The sequence below is a fragment of the Aotus nancymaae genome, unplaced genomic scaffold, assembly GCF_030222135.1.
Source record: "Aotus nancymaae isolate 86718 unplaced genomic scaffold, 86718_ANA_hifiasm-v0.15.2.pri h1tg000062l, whole genome shotgun sequence".
In the NCBI taxonomy this organism is placed as follows: Eukaryota; Metazoa; Chordata; class Mammalia; order Primates; family Aotidae; genus Aotus; species Aotus nancymaae.
Window position 1 is genome coordinate 28,205,828 of NW_026988476.1, and position 14,716 is coordinate 28,220,543.

Sequence of the window (14,716 nt, forward strand, 5' to 3'; positions counted from 1 at the left end):
GCTGGCCTGTTACTAGTCTGCGGTGTCCTGTGGTGTAGGGGAAGCGCTTTAGGCCTGGAAGCCCTACGCGTCCGGTTGGGTTTAGCACGATGAGTTCCATCGGCACCGGGGTGAGTTTGCTGTCTCTCTGTGTGATAGTCTAACCTAAGGTTTGGGTTTGAAGGGAACTCCAGTAGACCACATGGGGTGCCCGGACCCGGGGTGCTCTGGGACCGCCTTAGGCTGGGTGGGCCACTTGCAGCTGTTTGGAGACCGGTCATCTTTATCTCCTCTATGCTAGGCCCGCGTCTCAGGTGACTGTGACTCCTGAAGCTTTTCAGCCCAGGTGTAGCCGGCTCGGCGTCCCCGCAGTGAGGTTTGGAGCAGCTTTGTATTGCTGAGTCACTTTCTTCAGCCGCTTAGGGAAACCGAAAGTGGAAACTCGTGAGGCTTGAAATGGTGCGTTCTCTTGAGAGAGCCACCGAGGCAGTGCGGCTTGAGATTCCGCGGTCTGGAGACCGTGCTTTCTGTGGACTGCGTTTGCAGTTCCCAGGGTGCTGCTGATTCACGGGCCCTCTCTGTCTTTCCTTTAAGTGTACTGATCATCGACCGCTCAGCCTGAGTCACTGGAAACCCTGTCGGAACAGAATTAAAATGATCTGAAAAGCTAAAATCTCATGAATCCTTCAGTATTTCCTTTGTCCTTGTTTTTCTTACAAAAATTACCTAACAGCGCTTTTAGGCACTTATTCCGTAAATGTTTAAATGGTCACATAGAAACTTAACCGCCTCGGACTTTTGATAGACTGTTGAGGATTTTGCAGTGAGACCTGTTAACTTGTTTGGCTTTCCTTTGTAAAACGTATAGCCTATGTGCAGTCAGTTTACTCCTTTTACGTACTTCTCTACATAAAACATAGTTTCTAAAAGATTGATTGGCCATTTGCACTAGAGTCATTGAATAATAAGTTTCTCAGTTCATCAGTTTCTACTTAAGATTCTCATGCTCAGCCTTAAGTTCAAGTACTGGTGTCTAAATTTGGTAATAGGCAACTTAATGTCTGGAGTGGTTAAATCCATTCGGTTATGACTGTTAAGTTCTGCCATACTTTTCTTGGATAAGTGCTCAATAATCTTGTAGCAAATTGACTTTGCAACTATATTAATATTACTTTCAATTAATAGTATTTCATTCTACAAACTTTTTTTTTTTTTTTTTTTGAGATGGGGTCTCGCTCTGTTGCCAGGCTGGAGTGCAGTGGTGCAATCTCGGCTCACTGCAACCTCCACCTTCCGGGTTCAAGCGCTTCTTCTGCCTCAGCTTCCCAAATAGCTGGGACTACAGGCGTGCGCCACCATGCCCAGCTAATTTTTGTATTTTTAGTAGAGACTGGGTTTCACCATGTTGGCCAGGATGGTCTCGATTTCTTGACCTTGTGCTCCGCCCGCCTGGGCCTCCTAAAGTGCTGAGAGTGCAGGCGTGAGCAATCTCGCCCAGCTTTTCTACAAACCTTTTAAAAACTACTTGATAATATAACCATGTGGGATAATTTATTAACAATGGTAGGGTTAATGATCTGGGTTTCACAGATCAGGAAACAGACTCAGAAAGTACCACTGTTGAAGGCTTATTTTCTGTCTTCACTTCTCCCAATAATTCCAGATATCAGTATTTGTTTATCTGCTTGATATGTCTGTCCACTTGATTGTTTAATAGTCATTTCATACTGAATGTCAAAGAGCTCTGGGTTTTCTCCTCGCCATTTTGAATCTACTACAGTCTTCAGCTCAGTGAATGGTCATATGAAAAAAAAAATCTGTGATTCATCTTTAATTCCTTTTTTTACTTTACTCCCAGAACCAACCCTTTAGCAAGTTTATTTTATTTATTATTATTATTATAATTATTTGAAACAGAGTCTGATCACTCTGTCGCCAGGCTAGATTGTAGTGGCATGATCTTGACCTACTGCAACCTCCACCTGCTGGTTCAAGCAGTTCTCCTGCCTCAGCCTCCCAAATAGCTGGGATTACAGGCGCGCACCACCATGCCTGGCTAATTTTTTTTTTTTTCTTTTTTTGAGACGGAGTTTCACTCTTGTTACCCAGGCTGGAGTGTAATGGCGCGATCTCGGCTCACCGCAACCTCCGCCTCCTGGGTTCAAGCAATTCTCCTGCCTTAGCCTCCTGAGTAGCTGGGACTACAGGCATGAGCCACCATGCCCAGCTAATTTTTGTATTTTTAGTAGAGACGGGGTTTCACCATGTTGACCAGGATGGTCTCGATCTCTTGACCTCGTGATCCACCCGCCTCGGCCTCCCAAAGTGCTGGGATTATAGGCGTGAGCCACCGCGCCCGGTCCCATGCCTGGCTAATTTTTGTATTTTTAGCAGAGACAGGGTTTCACCATGTAGGCAAGGATAGTCTCGATCTCTTGACCTTGTGAGCCACCTGCCTTGGCCTCGTAAAGTGCTGGATTACAGATGTGAACCACCGCACCTGACCTAGCAAGTTTATTTTTATTTATTTTTTTACCTCAAAAAGTATTCCTTTCCACCTCTTCTCATCTAAGCTACAACCACTGTCTTTGGAACACATTATCTTTACTTCCGTTGTTCTCTCTACAGTTCATTTTCCACATAAAACCAGAATGAGGTTTTGAAAAATGTAAATCATACCACCCCACTGCTTAAATTCCTCATTGCATTTAGAATGAAATACAAAGTCCTTATTCCATCCTAGAAGACCCATCATAATTTGGCCCTCAACTACCTCACTAACACAGTCTGCTCTTTTTTTCTGCTTCTTACAGTGCTTGGGACACAGTGAGCTTACTTTGTTCCTTGACTGTGCTAGCCTTATTTCAATCCTAAGATCTTTGTGCCAAATGCCAAGAAGACTTTTCCGTCATACCTTAAATGGCTAGCTCCTTGTCATTTAGGTTTGACTCAACCTAAATATAACTGCCCCAGAAGGCCTTCCCTGATGATGTAGTCTGTAGTAGTTTATTCTATTGCTTTACTCTTTTATTTTCATCTTATTGCCTTTTCTGATTTGCTGCTGTATCTCTAGCACCTGGATTCATGTCTGATTTGAAATTGAAGGACTTGGTGAATGAGTGGTCATCTTCGTATTCCATATAGTGACCAACATAATAGATGCTCATTAAGTGTTTGATGAATGTTGAATGATTTGAAGTCTTTTAGTTTGTTAATGGCAGAGTTATGATTACAAATTTAAATGTTCTAACTCCAGTGCTGGTTCTAAATATTCATCTTTTTCAAAAATGAGTTTTGGTTTTGTGTGTGTGTTTTGAGATGGAGTTTCACTCGTTGCCCAGGCTGGAGTGCAATGGCGTGTTCTCAGCTCACCACAACCTCTGCCTCCTGGATTCAAGCGATTCTCCTGCCTCAGCCTCCAGAGTAGCTGGTATTACAGGCATGTACCACCATGCCCAGCTAATTCTGTATTTTCAGTAGAGACGAGGTTTCTCCATGTTTGTCAGGCTGGTCTCAAACTCCTGACCTCAGGTGATCCACCTGCCTCGGCCTCCCAAGGTGCTGGGATTACAGGCGTGAACCACCACACCCAGCCTCAAAAATGAGTTTTGTAGGCTGTGTGAAAAGTGTTCTGACTTCCCCTGGGACTTGTATCCATTACTCTTTAATAGCTGAAATCTAAGGTATATATAGCTTTATCTTAGCTACTGTTGCTGCTCTGACAGGTTTCCCTTCCTCTCTTGAAAGCATGGTCTTTGTTGAGATACCACATGTTCCTGATGTTTAGGCCATTTCGAGGGGAAGAAATTATATGGTCATTACTACCAAAGACAGAAGCTTACTGTTGCCCTTTTCTCCTTAGTATGACCTGTCAGCCTCTACATTCTCTCCTGACGGAAGAGTTTTTCAAGTTGAATATGCTATGAAGGCTGTGGAAAATAGTAGGTAAGAAACATTGTTTTAACCAGGTATTACATGTCTCCTTTTATATATTTTTGGTGATTAGGCTTTGTTATGTTACTTTGGTACAAATTAGTATAGATCCCCAAATCTCAATTTATTCATTTCCAGATCTCTTTCTAGGCCAGATGTTTTCCATGAGCCCCAGTCCTATATTTCCTGTTGATTCCAGGATTATCCACTTAGATTATCCATGTCTCAGAGTGTCTAAAATCACATTGATTATCATTTTTGTTTTCCATTTTCAAATTCTTGATTTGTATCGTAGGTTTCCTTGGCCATTAGGTTTGTGACCTTATTATTTTTTCTCATATACCTTGTGTTTTAAATGCCCTATGCAATTAGTCACATGTTCGATTCAGCAAAGATTTTTTTTTTTTTTTTTAAAGACGGGGTTTCACCATGTTGGTCAGGCTGGTCTTGAACTCCCGACCTCAGGTGATCCACCCGCCTTGGCCTCCAAAGTGCTTGGATTACAGGCGTGAGCCACCATGCCCGGCCCAGCAAAGATTTTTTTCTATCTCTATGTCTCTCTATTTTTGAGACTTGAGTCTCACTCTGTCATCTAGGCTAGAGTGCAGTGGCATGATCTTGGCTCACTGCAACCTCCGCCTCCTGGGTTCAAGTAATTCTCTTGCCCCAGCCTCCCCAGTAGCTGGGATTACGGGCATGCGCCACCATACCCAACTAATTTTTGCATTTTTAGTAGAGACAGGGTTTTACCATGTTGACCAGGCTGATCTCAAACTCCTGGCCTCAAGTGATCTGGTCACCTTGGCCTCCCAAAAAGCTGGGATTACAAATGTGAGCCACTGTGGCTGGCCTAAATATGATTTTTAAAGTCACATTTATGCAAAGATGAGGAAATAGTTTTAAAAAATTGAAACCTTAAAAACGAATGTGGGTTTTTTTGTTTTTTTTTTTTTTTCTTCTTGTTGCCCAGGCTGCAATGCAGTGGCGCGATCTTGGCTCACTGCAAACTCTGCCTCCCGGGTTCAAGCGATTCTCCTGCTTTAGACTTCTGAGTAGCTGGGATTATAGGCATACACCACCATGCCTGGCTAATTTTATATTTTTAGTAGAGATGGGGTTTCTCCATGTTGGTCAGGCTGGTCTCGAACTTATGACCTCAGATGATCCACTTGCCTCAGCCTCCCAAAGTATACTTATATATTAATATATTTTTAGTCATTATGATGTGCTAGATTCTGGAGAGAGGGTCACATGATATTTATATGGATTTAATGTATTTGTTACACTTTAGTGTGTTTTCTCTTTCTGGTTTTCAAATGTTTTAAGGTATTTGGCATGCCTTAAATGTTACCTATTTTGTTTTTTTGTTAAATTTCAGTTGTTGAAGTTTCTTTTCAGGTAAAAAACTGATTTTCTTCTCCTTGTTTCAGTACAGCTATTGGAATCAGATGTAAAGATGGTGTTGTCTTTGGGGTAGAAAAATTAGTCCTTTCTAAACTTTATGAAGAAGGTTCCAACAAACGACTTTTTAATGTTGATCGGCATGTTGGAATGGTAAGGTTGTGTTTTAAAATGTTCATTTTTGTCTTGTCCAATTTCTTTTGAAGTAACTGACTGGAATAGATCACTGTGCAGTCATAAAAGTAATCAGAGTGAGTTACTGCATTTGTCTAGTTCACTGTCCAGTAGAAAGGCAGCATTCCACACTCTTATTGGTGATAGGGGAAAAACCAAGTTTCTGAAAGAAGAGCAGGAGAGGGAGAAGGGTGGGGGGAGTACGTGTAGAAATGAGATCTTGACAGCACAGATCACCAATGAAGGTATATGTTTGAGAGGCAAAGAATCTTTAGCTTTTTGTGTCTCTTGTGAGGATTACTGTCACAGTAAAGATGCCATCAGATAACATCTTTATATAAGGTGGAACATCAGGAAAGGATGTTTAATGAAAAGGAAAAATGTACACATCCATAATAGTTTCATAGGGCATCACTGAAATTACGTTATTCATGCAGTTAGTATCTAAGTTGTGAGTGACTAAATTGCAAGCCAGGCCATAAATACACTACTGGTATATACCAAAGTTATCCTACATAGATGGCAGACTTGGCTTAGTAAGAACCACTACCAGAAAAAAAGGAATGAAATGATTCTAACTCTGCCATGTGAAAAGAAAGGAAGAAAAGAGATAATATTAGGTTCTGTGCTGGGAGCTGTTTACATAAATTACCTTGTTTAATCTTGACAACCCAGTGAAGGTTATATTAATGTCATTTTCTTTTTTTTCTTTTTTTTTTTTTTTTTGTTTGAAACAGAGTCTCGCTCTGTTGCCCAGGGTGAAGTGCAGTGGTGCTATCTCAGCTCACTGCAACCTTGCCTTCTGTTGTCCCAGCAACTTGGGTGCAACTGTTGTCCCAGCAATCAAGTGATTCTCGTTTCAGCCTCCCAAGTTGCTGGGACTACAGGTGACTGCCACCATGCCCAGCTAATTTTTATATTTTTAGTAGAGATGGGGTTTCATCATGTTGGCCAGGCTGGTCTCGAACTCCTGACCTCAAGTAATCCCATCCACCTCAGCCTTCCAGAGTGCTGGGATTACAGGTGTGAACCACCATACCCAACCTGATGCCATTTTCACAGGTGAAAAAATAGATGCACAGCTAGTAAAGAAAAGCTGGGATTCAAACTTTAGTCTGCATGTTATTCCAGAGTGCTTTCTTGTTTTTTTTTGTTTTTAATTTCTTCCAGAGTGCTTTCTAAGTGAAAAGGCACCTTATATGACCCACATTGTTCAGCTGATAGCTTTCGTATATCTAAATGAGATGCAATGTTACAAACACAAAAGGTACCGGTAGAGTATAACCAGCAAACCATGAAACTATGTTTTTTCTTTCAAAGATTACTTTATCTCAACAGTATTTTTCTCCTTAATAGATTTATTTATTTTGCTGCAAATGACAGGACTTTATTTTTTTGAGACAGAGTCTCACTTGGTCATCCAGGAAGGAGTGCAGTGGCACTATCTCAGCTCACTGCAACCTCCGCCTCCCAGGTTCAAGCAATTCTCCTGCCTTAGCGTCTCAAGTAGCTGAGATTACAGACATACGCCACCACACCCAGCTAATTGTTGTATTTTTAGTAGAGATGGGGTTTCACCATGTTAGTCAGGCTGGTCTCAAACTCCTTAAGTGATCCACCCACCTTGCCCTCCCAAACTGTTGGGATTACAGGTGTGAGCCACCATGCCCAGCCTAGGATTTTATTATTTTTAAAGGATGAATAATATTCAATTGTGTATATATACATTTTCTTTTTTCTTGTACAGAATTTTTTCGTCACCTAGGTACTAAGCCTAGGACCCAACAGTTATTTTTTCTCATCTTCGTCCTCCCACCCTCCACCCTCAAGTAGGCCCCAGTGTCTGTTGTTCCTATCTTTGTATCCATGAATTCTCATCATTTAGCTTCCACTTATAAGAGAGAACATGTAGTTTTTGGTTTTCTATTCTTTTGTTAGTTTGCTAAGGGTAATGCTGAACAGATTTATTATTGCCAGTGAAACTGATATGTTTTGATGAGACTTGCTAGATTGTAACCTAGCTAGTAGGAAGTGATCTTGTATTCCTTTATTTAATAGAAAGAGTTTAAGTATATTTTGAAATAAATTATGCATATATACACACACACACACACACACACACACACACACACACACACACACACACACACACACAGGTCTTGCTCTGTTGCCCAGGCATGAGTGCAGTTGCATGATCATAGCTCACTACAGCCTTGCACTCCTGACTGCAAGTGATTCTCCTGCCTCAGCCTCCCAAGTAGCTGTGATTACAAGTGTGCCACCACACCTGGCTAACTTCTTGGTTTATTTTAAGAGATAGTATCTTGCTGTGTTGCTCAGGCTGGTCTTGAACTCCTGGGCTCAAGCAGTCCTCTCACCTCAGCCTCCTGAGTTGCTCAGATTACAGGCATGAGCCAATGTCCCTGGCCAACATCAGACATTGAAGAGGGTTGGAGAAAATTAAGGCTTAATATCCTCCCTCTCTCCACAGTTGTCATCTTCAAGTGATTTGAGAATTATGTCACTTTACAGTAAGCTTTCTCTAAAGCAACAGAAGATTATTTAAGTGGTGTAACTTACTGGCATGGGTTACCTTGGGGAAGTTATTCTAAACACCCATTTCTGCCCGGTGCTGTGGCTCACGCCTGTAATCCCAGCTCTTAGGGAGGCAGAGGCGGGAGGATAGCTTGAGCCCTGGAGTTCGAGACCTGCCTGGGTGATATAGCAAGACCCCATTCTCGACAAGAAGGAAAAAAACAAAAAGACAAATAATAATAATAATAATAAGCTAAACACCCATTTCTTTGTCTGCAAAACAAGGGAGATAATAGTACTTGCCACATACAGTTGTTGTGAGGTTAAAAATTATGTAAAATGCTTAACATGTAATGAGTATTCAGTATCTCTTAGTACTTATCATTATTACTGTTACTTGGTAGCACAGGAAAAAACGCTATTAAGATTTTGATACCACTTTTAAATTCTGCAGCTGTCCTAAGCTAGAGGTTTATGGTACCTTAAGTGTTTTAGTATTTTTTTCATGGCTTCCCTAGGCCAAAAATAACTAATGGTTTCATTTATTACATATTTAGATCCAAAGAACTTAGTATTTACATCCTGAAAATTTAGTAGCTGTTTTTTTTTTTAAATACACACAGTAAAAAATATTTTTATTTAAAAATTAAAACATTTCATTTTATTTTAAGCAACCAAAATTTCTAATATGTACAACCTCCCAACTTTGGATGTGGCCGCTGTCATTCCTGTTCCACACTGATTTTTGCACATTTCTTTTTATCACAGTCACCACTTACAGCCTAACTTCTCAAAGATGTGATGGCATTGAAAGGAATATAGTAAAATGATCTAATGTTGAAACTGAACTACTTGAACAGTTTTCTCCAAACTTAAAATTTGCCATACTAACATGTGATTTCACTGCACTACCTGAGGGCCTCTTGTCACAGCTATAGTAACTGCAGTTCTAAGCCAGAAATCTTGAAAGATTAATGGCTTATCATTGTAGTTTATTCAGCCAAGAGACTGAAAAAGATTTGTGACTGTGCCTTTTAGAACAAAACATGTACAGGTTGAGTATCCCTTATCTAAAATGCTTGGGACCAGCAGTATATCGGATATTTTTGTACTTTGTAATATCTGCATTATATATTCCTTATCTGAGCATCCTAAATCTGAAAATTAAAAATCGAAAAAGCTTGACTGAGCATCTCCTTTGAGTATCATGTTGGCACTCAAAAAGTTTCAAATTCTGGAGCATTTTTCAGATTTTCAGATTAGATGTCCTCAACCTTTAATAACTTGAGAGAAAAGATCAAATTTGGGTTGGGCACATTGGCTCATGCCTGTAATCCCAACATTTTGGGAGGCCGAGGTGGGCAGATCACCTGAGGTCAGGAGTTCGAGACCAGCCTGGCCAACATGCCAAAACCAAACCCAGTCTCTACTAAAAATACAAAAATTAGCCAATCCCACCTACTGGGGAAGCTGAGGCAGGAGAATTACTTGAACCTGGGAGGCGGAGGTTGCAGTGAGCCCAGATGGTGACACTGCACTCCAGCCTGGGCGACAGAGTGAGACTCAAAAAAAAAAAAAAGATGAAATCTGACCAAGACCCTTGGTTTTTATTCTTTATAATGAGGTGGTAAATCGGGAGAAGAGGATTTATGATAGAAGTAGTCCTGAATATGAGCACTGAACAAAACTGAAGTTATACTTACCAAATTTCTAAATTGTAATTTCATACTCAGGCATCAAAATGCTTTGTAGAAACCTTTAAGCCAAAAAAGTTTATTTTGAATGGTAATACCTGTTAAAAAAAATATTTAATAAGTCTGTAATAATTGCAGACTTTGATTTGTAATAGGAGTGTGATCCTCTAGTAAATTGGTGCGTTTGTTTTTTTTTTCAGGCAGTAGCAGGTTTGTTGGCAGATGCTCGTTCTTTAGCAGACATAGCAAGAGATGAAGCTTCCAACTTTAGATCTAACTTTGGCTACAACATTCCACTAAAAGTAAGTTGATAACATGTTGAGGAACCTTTTGGACAGCAATAGAAGTTTATTAATAAGCTCTTCTGCTTCCCTCCATAGCATCTTGCAGACAGAGTGGCCATGTATGTGCATGCATATACACTCTACAGTGCTGTTAGACCTTTTGGCTGCAGGTATGAAATTTTGTGAATTCAAAAGTCAGATCTGTACTATAGATATTTATGTTCCCCAGTATCTCAGCCTTTTACATACTTAAAAATAGGAATTCTTGCTGAGAACTATTAGGGCAAATGATTAAATAAAACAGTGCACGTAGAAACTATTTGAGGCTGGGTGCCATGGCTTATGCCTGTAATCCCAGTACTTTGGGAGGTTGAGGTGGGAGGATCCTTTGAGTCCAGGAGGTTGACACCAGCATTGGCAATGCAGTGAGACCCATCTCTATAGAATATTTAAAATTTTAGCCAGCTGCAGTATCGCATGCCTGTAGTCACAGTACTTAGGAGCTGTTAGGGAGGATCATTTGAGCCCAGGAGTTCAAGGTTGGAGTGAGCTGTGATCAGACCACTGTACTTCAGCCTGGGTAATAGAGACTCTGCCTCTAAAAAATAAAAAAACAAAACAAAACCCAAAACGTTTTGAATAGTGAAAAGGACCATATAGATCTGAAGTGATTATAAAACAACTCATAAAAATGACTTTAATCTGATTATAATAAACTCTCTAGTATTAGTCCCTGATATTCTTAGGTAGTTTTAAATATATGCCTCATTGACATTAAGTAGCCAGTTATACTTCAGTTTTCTCATTAATTTCTACCTGATACACTTTAAGCACATAGGTGATATGGTTTTAAATGGAGATTATTTTTGGCAGTCAGTAATTAGTTCATACAAAATTACATCTTACAGTTCCCATTAGGCACAGTTTCTCTTTCTGTTAAGGTGAAGTGCTGATACTTTATTTTGGGTGAAAGTGGGGAGTCAGCTGCATAAAGACCTGGAATAGGTGTAAATATTCAAATTTGGCTTCACAGAGAAGACTTGTGACTAGGTTTTTGTAAAATGAAAAGACATGTTTGGCTTATGACTTAAACAGTCACATATGTTTGGTCAAAATAATATATATACTAACATCTGAGTGCTTAGCTGTAGTCCTACCTTTGAGTTGTTTATCATGAGTCATATTTAATTACTAAGATATATTAACAAAAACCTGAGTTTTATTCTATTGGCAATGTTAGCGTTTTATGTTTCGTTTTGCTTTTTGAGACAGTCTTGCTCTGTCACCAAGCTGGAGTGCAGTGGTGCCATCATGGCTCACTGCAGCCTTGACCTACTGGCTCAAGTGAAGCTCCTACCTCAGCCTCTCAAGTAGCTGGGACCACAGGCGTGGGCCACATGCCTGGCCAATTAAAAACATTTTTTTTTTGTAGAGACAGACCATGCTGCCCAACCTGACATTAGTTATTCTTAAGCTTCTCACTTAAATTACATTATGAAACACTTTGCTTTCAGACTATGTAGAAAACCTTTCAGCTGAGCTCTAAGTTCATCAGTTAACTTCTCTGCTCTTTTTAAGGGAGAAACAATACTGGAGAGAACTTTTTCAGTAAACATCTGTTGGGCACTGAGTTAGTCATAGATGTGGAGACACAGGTGTGAGATGTCACAATAAAAATCTTAGAGGTGATATAAAGGGACAACAGTTAGGGAACAGATTCTTTCTGGACAGGTGGCAAGAAAAAGTATCAGATGTAGGAGACTTGGAAATGGTAGCTGCAAGCACAGGGACTGGTATGAAAATACGTGAGCCAGAGATAAGTTAAGTATGCTTAGTGTGTTGAGTATGAGTTTTAGAGATAATATTGAAGATGTAGAAAGGGTTCCAGTCATATGAAAGTCTGTGCTCCATGCTGTTTCAGCAAAGGAAATGTTGAAGGGCTTTAAAATAATGACAGTGAGCTATTTATCCTGAAGGATAAGTCTTGTATCAGCATAGAAGAATGAAGGAAATGACGGTCGGGATGGGAATTGGATAGTTAAAATATTCTGCATATGAAATGATGTGTAAGATGATTCTGGTTTCTTTTCTACTCGAAAGCAAATATAGTCATACCTTGGTATTTGTGGGGGATTTGTTTTAGTACCTCCCATGAATACCCAAATCCAAGGTTGCTGAAGTCTCTGATATAAAATGGTTAAGTATTTGTATATAACCTGTGCATATCCTGCTGTATATGTTAAGTAATCTCTAGATTACTTACAAAACCTAATACACTGTAAATAGTTGTTATACTGTATTGTTTAGGGAATAATGACAAGAAAATCAAAGTAGTTCAGTATGGAAGCAATGATTTTTGAAAGTTTTCTATCTGTGGTTTGTTGAATCCACAGACACTGTATGTCACAATTTCAGAAAAATCAGTATTTCATACAAGTAGCTAATAGCCTAATTTTAATTTGTTGAGCATAGAAAAATAGATTGAACCAATTCTGATTATTGCAGAGAAATGACTGGCAGAATACTGGGAAATAGAATGAAGGGTGGAAAGAATTTCACATGGATTCAGTATACTCTCCATCAGGAATTTTGTTCTCTTGGCCTTTTTGTGTTTATGCCTTTATTTATTAGGCCCTCTCATTAGTTTTGATTTTCACCAATCTTATTACCCCTTTCCCTGTACTGCTAGACTTTCCAGGAGACCTTCATCAGAAAGATTAATATTAAACAAAGCCACATGAATTTTGACTAATCTCAAGTATGTGCTAGTTTTAATTGAAACAACTGTATCAAAGTACTTACCATGAGTTATATGTATATTAGTAATTTATCTCAAAAACAAAATATAATTGCATTTTAATCATTTTTTGAAAAAATACTTTTATGTTCTTGCCATGGTTTAAGCTGTTTGTATACTTTTATGCAGTTTCATGTTAGGGTCTTACAGTGTGAATGACGGTGCACAACTCTACATGATTGACCCATCAGGTGTTTCATACGTGAGTACTTTTGAATCATTTGAAGTTCTATTTTAGTTTAATGGTATTTCATTAGCATTTAAAAATGTCTCATTAGCCGGGCGTGGTGGCTCACGTCTGTAATCCAAGCACTTTGGAGGCCAAGGCGGGCAGATCACCTGAGGTTGGGAGTTCAAGACCAGCATGACCAACATGGTGAAACCCTGTCTTTTTTTAAAAAAAAAAAAAGTCTCATTATAAGATCACATGAAATTTCTTTAAAACTCATTCAAGGATTTTTTTTCCCCAATAATCTCTTGTCCAACAAAATGTTTTCTTTTTTTTTTTCCTTTTTTTGTTTGAGACAGGGTCTCACTCTGTGGCCCAGGCTGGAGCACAGTGGCGTGATAACGGCTCACTGTAACCCCTGCCTCTCGGGTTCAAACAGTTCTTATGCCTTAGCCTTGAGGGTGGCTTGGATTACAGGCATGCACCACCTGGCTAATTCTTTTTTGTATTTTTACTAGAGACAGGCCTTAGCTATGTTGGCCAGACTGGTCTTGAACTCCTAGCCTCAAGTGATCCACCCACCTGGATCTCCAAAGTGTAAGAATTACGAGCCACTGTGCCCTGCTGTGTTTTCTTGTTTATCATTAATAACTGATATGAGGCAGAGGAAAGATCTGTTTTCAGTGTTATTTATGGAAACTACATAGTGCATTTAGTATTTTTAATATGTGATTTTCCGCCGGGCGCGGTGGCTCACGCCTATAATCCCAGCACTTTGGGAGGCCGAGGCGGGTGGATCACGAGGTCAAGAGATCGAGACCATACTGGTCAACATGGTGAAACCCCGTCTCTACTAAAAATACAAAAAAATTAGCTGGACGTGGTGGCACACACCTGTAGTTCCAGCTACTTGGGAGGCTGAGGCAGGAGAATTGCCTGAACCCAGGAGGAGGAGGTTGCGGTGAGCCGAGATCGCACCATTGCACTCCAGCTGGGTAACAAGAGTGAAACTCAAAAAAAAAAAAGAAGTATGTGATTTTCCTTTATCACTATACTGTCTTAAAACTGCATTTGTCTTTTTTTTTCCTCTTGCCCAGGCTGGAGTGCAGTGACACATTATAGTGCACTGCAGCCTCTTAACTCCTGGGCTCAAGCGATCCTCCTGGCTAAGCCTCCCAAGTAGCTGGGACTTCAGGCTAACGCTACCATGCCTGGCTAGTTTTTGTATTTTTTATTTTTTTAAATTTTTTTTTGAGATGGAGTTTTGCTCATTACCCAGGCTGGAGTGCAATGGCGCAATCTCGGCTCACTGCAACCTCCGCTCCTGGGTTCAGGCAATTCTCCTGCCTCAGCCTCCTGAGTAGCTGGGATTACAGGCACGCACCACCATGCCCAGCTAATTTTCTGTATGTTTAGTAGAGACGGGGTTTCACCATGTTGATCAGGATGGTCTCGATCTCTTGACCTCGTGATCCACCCGCCTTGGCCTCCCAAAGTGCTGGGATTACAGGCGTGAGCCACTGCGCCCGGCCAGTTTTTGTATTTTTTTTGGTGTCTGTAGAGACAACATCTTATCACGTTTCCAGGGCTGGTCTGAAACTCCTGGCCTTAAGCAGTCTTCCTGCCTTGGACTCCCAAAGCAGTGGGATTATGGGCATGAGCATCCGTGTCCACCTATGTCATCCCTTTTACTTTTTAATTTTATTTATTTATTTTTAGATGGAGTCTCACTCTGTCTTCCAGGCTGGAG

At 40.3% G+C, this 14,716-nt stretch overlaps 1 protein-coding gene across 1 annotated transcript in view; it reads left to right on the plus strand.

Moving 5' to 3' along the window:
• The window catches only part of PSMA3 (proteasome 20S subunit alpha 3), a 25,765-nt gene continuing 11,049 nt past the window's right edge, over positions 1-14,716 (plus strand). Inside the window, exons 1-6 of the mRNA XM_021670881.2 lie at positions 1-110; positions 3,842-3,924; positions 5,343-5,466; positions 9,917-10,018; positions 10,097-10,170; positions 12,927-12,999. Of these exons, the coding sequence (XP_021526556.1) occupies positions 90-110; positions 3,842-3,924; positions 5,343-5,466; positions 9,917-10,018; positions 10,097-10,170; positions 12,927-12,999 (477 nt within the window). The 5' untranslated portion in view covers positions 1-89. The remainder of the gene's footprint in view (positions 111-3,841; positions 3,925-5,342; positions 5,467-9,916; positions 10,019-10,096; positions 10,171-12,926; positions 13,000-14,716) is intronic.